General features: G+C 50.9%; 1 protein-coding gene across 1 annotated transcript in view; it reads left to right on the forward strand.

Annotated features, from left to right (window-relative positions):
• Positions 1–8,210, forward strand: part of LOC103762715 (transforming protein p54/c-ets-1) — a 42,602-nt gene that overhangs the window by 23,934 nt on the left and 10,458 nt on the right. The window contains exons 2-4 of the mRNA XM_029962043.1: positions 3,430–3,549; positions 4,044–4,244; positions 7,535–7,612. Of these exons, the coding sequence (XP_029817903.1) occupies positions 3,430–3,549; positions 4,044–4,244; positions 7,535–7,612 (399 nt within the window). The remainder of the gene's footprint in view (positions 1–3,429; positions 3,550–4,043; positions 4,245–7,534; positions 7,613–8,210) is intronic.

Raw genomic sequence — 8,210 nt, forward strand, 5'->3', positions numbered from 1 at the left:
GGGCTGGCTCTGTCCCTGGTGTGTGTGCTCTGTGGGCAGCAGGAGGGGCGCAAAGGGACGTGTTTGATTTGGGCAAGATTTGATCAAACTCTTGGAAACAGGTTTCAGATGGCAGGGAAAGCTGAAACCAGGCGTGCTAAGCCTGGCTTGTTGCTTTTGTTCCCGAAGCTGTGCTGGGCTCTGAGCTTTAGGAATCCCAAACTGGAGGTGAATGGCTGGAGGACATCACCAAGGCTGGATTCTCCTCCATGGGAAGGAACTCCCCATGCACCCAGCACCCAGCAAAGCCCATGGAATTATAATTGTTTGGAAGGGACCCACAGGGATCATCCAGTCCAGCTCCTGGCCCTGCACAGAACACCCCAAGTTACACCATGCAGAGCTGGGTGAAGCCCATCATGCTCCTCATACACTTCAGTATCTCCAAACCAGCAGAGACAGAATTTAGATTAAAAACTCTCCATCCCCCATGTGTTTCTCAGGTCACAAAGCCAAGCCTTGCCCACAAACACGTCTGCAGAGCTTTTCACCCACGTTTGGTTTTACCCATGTGAGTTTTACAGAGCTGTGGGACCCCGCTGACCAAACCAAGGCTTCAGGGAGCCTTTGCAGGCTCAGGGCTTTGGGGCTGCTCTGTCCTCTGCAGAAATGTGAACAAGCAGCTACGATTTAACAGGAAAAAATAGATGATGTTTCAACCCTAAATCTGCCGAGTACAACATGTCTTCAAGGAGAAGCCTTGAAATGCACATTTGGGCTGCTTTTGGTGTTTAAATAGAAACTCTCCTCTGGCATGGGGGTTTTTTTTTATTTGAAAACAGACTGTTTGCTTCTCCATGACCTCTCCCTGGGAATCACTTTTAAGTCTCCCCTGTTTTGACATGTTGTTTGTGCAGAGCTCAGCGTTCACCTTCCTAAACCGAAACCTTATCCCCCCGCTACTGAAAAATTGATTCTGGGTCTGAACAAACCCAACCCCACGGACCCTGCAGGAGAAAACAGGGAGGGATCAGGGAGAGATATTTGCTGTTGCAGAGATAAACCCACGTTTTTTCACCTCCCTCGCCCTGCTCGTGGTGTCTCGCCTAAGGAAGTCACCTCCACACAGGTTTTCACGAGTGATTCAGTGTAAAAATTGGGGTTAGAACTGTTTTCTCAGCCCGACTCTGACTCATCTTCCCATGGCAGGCGGGAGCAGGAGCTGCTGTTTAACCAGGCAAGGAGGGGAGGGATTCCTGGGTGGTCCCTGAAACCACAGAAAGCAAAGCATTAAAATGTAACATGAGGATGAAGGGAAAGGGGCACTGAACCACTTTCTCCCAGTGTTATCTGGAGGCAGCAGATGGGGAACAGAGATAACAAGGGTGGCTGCTCATTTTTCCGTGCCCTCTCCAGCCAAATCCAGTAAATAATGAAGTGTAATTTGCCAAATAGCCCTTGAATGTGGGATTTTCTTTCGAAGGTCCTGATGCTGCCACTGTGGCAGCAATCCTGGATTTATGTGGGGAGGAACTGGGTCCCCAGAGACTTGGGGTCAGGAATTTTACTGGTCCTGCCTGAGCAAAGAGTCTGCAAATCATTCCTTGAGTGCCTTGGTGACTGAGGTGGGAGGGGGTTAAAGAGAAGGGCTGATTTTAGCCTGGATTTTAGTGGGGGCTGAGAGGTGGAAGGGGCAGAAATGGAGGCAGAGGAGTTGCTCTGTTTGGCTTGGCAGTGGAACTGCATTCATTGCATCCAGAGGATGATTTGGGGCTGCTTTGGTCACGGTCACCCTCACCCTGTGCTACAGAGCTTATCCATGGAATCACAGAGTCTTTTGTGTTGGAAAAGCCCTCCCAGATCATCCAGTCCAACCATTCCCCCAGCACTGCCCTCCCACCACCCAACCACGTCCCCAAGTGCCACATCCACATGTCTTTTGAACAGTTCCAGGGATGGTGATTCCACCAGTGCCCAATAATCCTATTGGCCCAACCCTGAGATTCCCACTTGGAAAAAAACCCCCCACATTGTGTTGTTTGGCCTTGAAGTGATGCCCAGGAGTTTGGCTGTGGAGGATGTGGGTGGAGCAGGACCCCCAGACTGGGTCAGACTGGGAAGCAGCTCTGCTGCACTGGGGACTGCAGCACTGTGTCCAGCCTTGAATCCATATTTTGTCAGGGATTCACTCAACATTGTCTAAAACAAGCACTGACCAGCATTTTGCTCATTAAATCAGAGCTGAAACGAACTTAGAGCCATGGAAATCCATGGTGGCATTCCCACAAAACAGAGAATTCTTTGATTTTTCATGTCCATGTCCAGATGTTCATGAAAACACCCAAGAGTTTGCCCGTGTTGTCGTTTTTCCACTGAGTTTTCATGGAAAAACTTCCACTAGGCTACGGTGCTAAACCAAGCTCAGGGGGAAGATTTCCATATGAGGCCGGTAAAGTTCAGTTTTTGGGATGGTGGCTGTGGGAGGCTTTCCTTCTCCATCAAAGATGTTTTTCAGGAATACTTATAAAGTAGGAAAGAGAGCCAAACCTTTATTCTAATTTTTTTCTCAAACAGTTGCTTTTGTCTGTGAAACTCTTTGGCTACAAATATCCACCTCCTTCCAAACAAATCAGAAAAAGGCATTAAAAAAAAAAAAAGCAGAATGAGGTTTGCTTCTCCTCAGGGCTCACTGCAGGCCTGGCTTGGCCTGGCCCCTGTCTCCCATAGGGTGGCTGCACGTCCTTCCTGACTCCCCTGGGTCTGTCATTGGGTGCCACAGGCTAGGCATGATGTAGCTCTGGGTTAATGAGGGATTTTCCAGCTCTTTGTTTTCCCTTCCTCCTCAAATGAGTTTTCTGCTGGTTCCCCATCCTTTCTCAGCCCGCTGGCAGCTCCCTTTTTCATGGAGTCATGGAATCCTGGACTGGTTTGGGTTGGAAGGGACCTTAAAGCCCATCCAGTGCCTCCCCCTGCCATGGGCAGGGACACCTTCCACCAGCCCAGGTTGCTCCAACCTGGCCTTGGACACTTCTGGGGATGGAGCAGGCACAGCTTCTCTGGGCAACCTGTGCCAGGGCCTCACCACCCTCCCAGGGAAGAATTTTCTGGAATAAAGGATTTTCTAAGACTCTTTAATTTTCCCCTTGTTTGTCTCTGGACTGGGACAATGGAGCGGGAATTCAGGGATACTTTTTTCCCTCTTTTCTTGCTCACCCTGGTGTGGGATTCTTTGCCTTCCTTGGTGTCTGGAGCTGCTCAGCTTTGTCCCAGGCTCCAGACACTCCTGGGCTGATGAAGCCCAGCAGGTTGATGTCTGGAAAGGTCTTTGGTCTCACTGTCCAATTCCAGCAGCACATTCCATGTGCACCATGTCACCTGGCCAGCATGACTCCTGGCCCCTTTCCCACTCCTGTGTCCTCATGGCCATCTCTCTCCCCTGCTCTTTTGCAGACATGGAATGTGCCGATGTGCCTTTATTAACTCCCAGCAGCAAGGAAATGATGTCCCAGGCACTGAAAGCCACGTTCAGCGGCTTCGCCAAGGAGCAGCAGCGGCTGGGAATTCCCAAAGGTGAGACAGGCTCTTCCCAGTGAGCAGCCCTGGTATCCACAGGGATTGTGTCCTCCAGCCAGACTGCCTGGAATTCTCCATGAATTCTCCAAGTCTGCCATCCCTTTGTTGGTTCTCCTCAGGTGGGATTGCCTTGTTTCTCGGCAGCTTCAGCTGGAAAAATGTGGATAAGTCATCTCCACTATAGGGAGAAGCAGTAGGGAGTACAAGTCAAACTGGTGACAGGGAGAACCCAAAAAATCAGAGAAAAAGGGTGGGAGAAGGGAGTCAGAGAACTGATGGGATTATTGGAAGTCCCAAACAAATCCAAAGCTGATTGTCTGCAATATGTGTTCAATGGGGCTGAGCCAAACTGGGTGTGGTGTTCCCTCCCCACCCTGGTGCCAGTGGGCTGCCAGTCTCCATGGACTGAGGCTGTGCAGCTGGAGCACTGTCTGTGCCCTGTTTTCCTGGGAAAGCTGCTCGTGGTTGCTCACTCTTGGATCCCTCCTCAGATCCCCAGCAGTGGACGGAGACGCACGTGCGGGACTGGGTGATGTGGGCGGTCAACGAGTTCAGCCTCAAGGAGGTGGATTTCCAGAAGTTCTGCATGAATGGAGCTGCCCTCTGTGCCCTGGGCAAGGAGTGCTTCCTGGAGCTGGCGCCTGACTTTGTGGGAGACATCCTTTGGGAACATCTGGAGATCCTGCAGAAAGGTGAGGCCTGTGAGTCTCGGCAGGGAGTGATTCCCACTGTCCTGGCCAGCCTGGTTTTGGGGCTTTCCAAAGAGCACTGAGTGTTCACCTTGGCCTTTAATGCCAGGAAAAACATCCTACAAAGCCCAGCTTTCCAGTAGGATTCCAAATGGGCATCCCCACTGATAGTGGGCAAAGCAAATCCTGGCACTACTTGAAAGGGGCAGAGCGTTTGTGCCGGATGCTTGGCAGGAACCCACCGTGGGCAGGGACACTCTGCCTGCCTGGAATCCATGGTGGGATTTTCCAGAGCGTTTTTCCTCAGCTTGTTCAACTCCTGTTGTGAATTTTAGTGCTTCCTCCAGGAGAACTGGGCACAAAAGCACTGCCAAGATCCCACCCTCGTTTCCTAGCGGTGATTGGAAGCTGCTTTGCTTTCTTTTGTGTCCCAAAAAAGGTGTTTCATGTCCCAAAAAGGGTGTTTCACATCCCAAAAATGGCATTTTTGGGAGGAGAAGCCATCTCTGCCAGTCCCTGTGTGACAGCATCCAGTTGTCACTGGCTGGGGACACACAGGTTGATTTTGGCTGTTGATTTTCAGTGTCTGGATGCCCAGGAAATGCTGGGATTGTTTCCAAAGAGCAGGAGAAGAGCTGAACACCTTGGCCTGGGCCATGAGCAGGAGCAGCAGCCCCCGGGCTCCTTTTCCAGCTCCTTTTTGTGCAGAGCTCTTTGCTTTCCTGGAACATCCCCTGTGCTGTCCTACTGACCCTGGTGGCAGGAAGGGGAGGGGGAGCCCAGTTATTCCTTCTAGGAAACCATTGACAAATGGCTGCTAATTGCCAATTACTAATTTTACTGCTACCTGTGGTTTTCAGAAGGTAAACACAGGCTCTGGGGAGGACAGGCTGTTTTTCTGCTCTCTCACTCTTTATCTGGGCTGTTCTTCTTTGGCTTGTTTTTTGTTGAGTGCTTACATCAACAGCAGGTACTTTAACCAAACAGAGCAAAACCTTGTGGTCAGGCCCATTTCTCCTTGCTATGAGCCATTCCTTGTACCTTCCCACAACCTTCCTGGTGTCCCTGGAGGTGACAGAAGGGTGGAACAAGATGATCTTTAAGCTCATTTCAAGCCAAACCATTTGGTGGTTCTGTAATTCTGTGATTTTTGGGGCTATAACTCACTGGAGAGGGGTGGGATGTGCTGCAGGTACTGGCTGAGGCATCAGAGCTGGGTGTGCAGCTCCTTCCTGTAGATTCCCCACACGTGGAGATGAACTTGGAGCTGTAATTCCACAGGAAAGTGGGAATCATGTTTTCATATAGCACTGACAAACACCAGGGTGTTGAGACACTGCAGTCTTGAGGATACCAAAGGTCTGGGATAGCCAGGAGCTTTCACAAAGCAGCTGGAAACCTTTGCTCCTGTTGTAACTGTTCTTCCAAAAGGCAGGAAAAGGATAAAGCTGAATTTCTGAGTGTCTCCACACTTTTAGCGTAGCCCTGGGAACCAAGAAATCTCCTTTCTGTGTTTGGCTTTCCTGGGGACTTTGTCCCTCTTGCACAAGCTGAGCCCTCTCTCCTCTGGTGGGTTCTGAGCACGTTTCCCAGCAGGGCAATATCTGTGAAGTGTTTGGGGTGTAACCAAGGACTTCTAAGAAATAACTCTGAGGCTTGGTTTCTGTTCCCTGGGGGCCACAGGGCTCGTGTCAGTGGCAGCTCATCTCCAACCCCTGCCAAGGCCTGGGCTGTGCTGGTGCTGCACAAACAGAAGGTGCAAAGTTGTCCCTGACAGGTCTTTCCCCAGCCAGGAGGAGCTGGGGGGCTGCACTTTGCTCCTGGGGATGGGATGTGTGGAGAGATCAGGGTCAAACTTGTCTCTCCATCCTCCCCATCCACCCACCAGCATCCCTTGGGGGTGTTGGTGCTGGGGGTGGTGGTTAACCCCAAAATGTTTGGCTTTACCTGCCCCTGTCCCTGGGGTTGTGCTGGGACAGGCTGTGACCTCGCTGTCCCCTGGGCTGACCTCCCCTGGGAGCTCTGAGTGACTCACCTACCACAGACTGCTCAGGGTTATAAAAAGGTAGCAGATGGGCCACTTTTCCCTGCTTGGATTTGGGTATTTTCAGGCGTATTTTCCCAAATTTCTTCCTAAAATAACCCCCTCGGTTCCCAGCAGTGAGTGTGAGCACAGCCCAAGGTTGCTCTCCTGCTCTGTGGTCACCCACCCTGTGCCTTGGCAGCCACCACGGGGAGAGCAAAAGAGCTTTTCTCATTAGTTCTCTGTGTTTGCACAAACCCTCCTTTTGTTAGGGAATATTTTCCACCCTGCAATCCCCAGGAGAGGGGACCAAAATTAGGCTCCTCGCGAGCGAACGTGCGTTGTCTTCGCTCGGCTCCTCTTGAGCATCGGCAGAGACAAACCCAGCCCAGAGCTGCCCGGGGGGGGTTGTTTTGGTTGCCCTCTGCAAAGGAAAGAAAATCTCCCGTGCCAGGATCTGTGCCCACAATGCCATGTTGGAATGAGAAAGGTGTTCATGGAAAAACTGCTCGGGGGAGGAGCAGCTTTTGTGTGGGAAAGCAAATCCAGCGCCAAGCCCGGGAGCACCGAAGGGCTTGGAAAAAGCAACAGGGAGCAGGGAATCTGTGCTTTGATGTGCTCTGTGCTCTTTCCCAGTGAATTATGCCTATAGAGAGGCTAAAATTTGGCATCCTGCCCACACATACACAGTAGAGTCTGGGCCAGGAGTTGGGTCATGGACAGTGGGACAAAGCGTTTTTGGATGTGGAATGTTCTCCCTGCATCAGGTGCTGCATAGGCTGGGAATTAGCATTAATTAGGGCTTAGAGGAGCTGGGTTTGGTATGTGTTACCCACTCCCTTGCACACACCTACTGCTGGTCTAAAAATAGGGGGTTTCAGGGAAACAACTGCCCTTGTAAGGTGAGGTTTTTCAGGAGCTCACACATGGAAGCGTGATCAGCAACCCTCGGGAGGATGGAAGACAACAAAGACCAAGGCAAGCAAGGAAATGATGCAACTGGTGTTTCAGAACCACCTGGAGCCTCTGATTGAGAAAGTTGTTGCTCTTTGGGTCGGGTTGGTTTGCTTTAAATCTGGCCATACTTTCAGCAAGAATTCCCAAAGTGCATCAAGTTTCTGTGGGATTTCAGCTCTTAATTAATTTCTGTTCCTTTGAACGTCCCAGTTTAACCCAGAGAGGAGCATTTTAGGAAGTTCAGACCTCTCTGTGTTACAACAAGTCTTGCAAAGCACAAGTGTGTGACATTTCCTTCCTTTCCTCTTTGCAGAAGAGGTAAAACCATACCCAGCAAATGGAGCGAACACGACGTATCCCGAATCCCGCTACACCTCCGACTACTTCGTTAGTAAGTCTCAATTAGCAGTGTCATTCCAGTGCTTCCAGGCATGGAAGTGCCTCCTGGGAGAGATTTGTCTGCATCACATGAGGACTTGTGCAAAGTCGTGTTGAGCCGAGGGTTTATTTAGGAGTCATCTGTATTTTTGGGGTCTGGTTTTGCAAGTGATGTTTGTTTGAAGCTGTAGCTCAGCAGACCTTGAAAGAGACCTCATCACTCCTGAGTACTGGGAATTGTTAAAAACATATTTAAAAAGGAAGGGAATGGGGGAAGAAGGCTTGATTCTGGATTGCTAGGAAGGAGCCTGGCAAGGAAAGGGATGAGTCCTCAGTCTGCACTCCTGCCCTTCCCATTGCTGTTTGTTTGGAGATGTTCTGGAAGAAGATTGGAAATCTGGGAGGTATTTCATGAACCAGCTAAAAACCCCAGCTGACCTGGAGAGGGGAGATTTCGATGAGGTGTTAGGGAGACATCCTGCCCTGGGAGGGTGGGGAGGCCCTGGCACAGGGTGCCCAGAGAAGCTGTGGCTGCCCCATCCCTGGAAGTGTCCAAGGCCAGGTTGGACGGGGCTTGGAGCAACTTGGGCTAGTGGAAGGTGTCCCTGCCT

The sequence above is a fragment of the Manacus vitellinus genome, unplaced genomic scaffold (genome assembly GCF_001715985.3).
Source record: "Manacus vitellinus isolate BGI_N305 unplaced genomic scaffold, ASM171598v3 scaffold_41_pilon, whole genome shotgun sequence".
NCBI classification, from domain to species: Eukaryota; Metazoa; Chordata; class Aves; order Passeriformes; family Pipridae; genus Manacus; species Manacus vitellinus.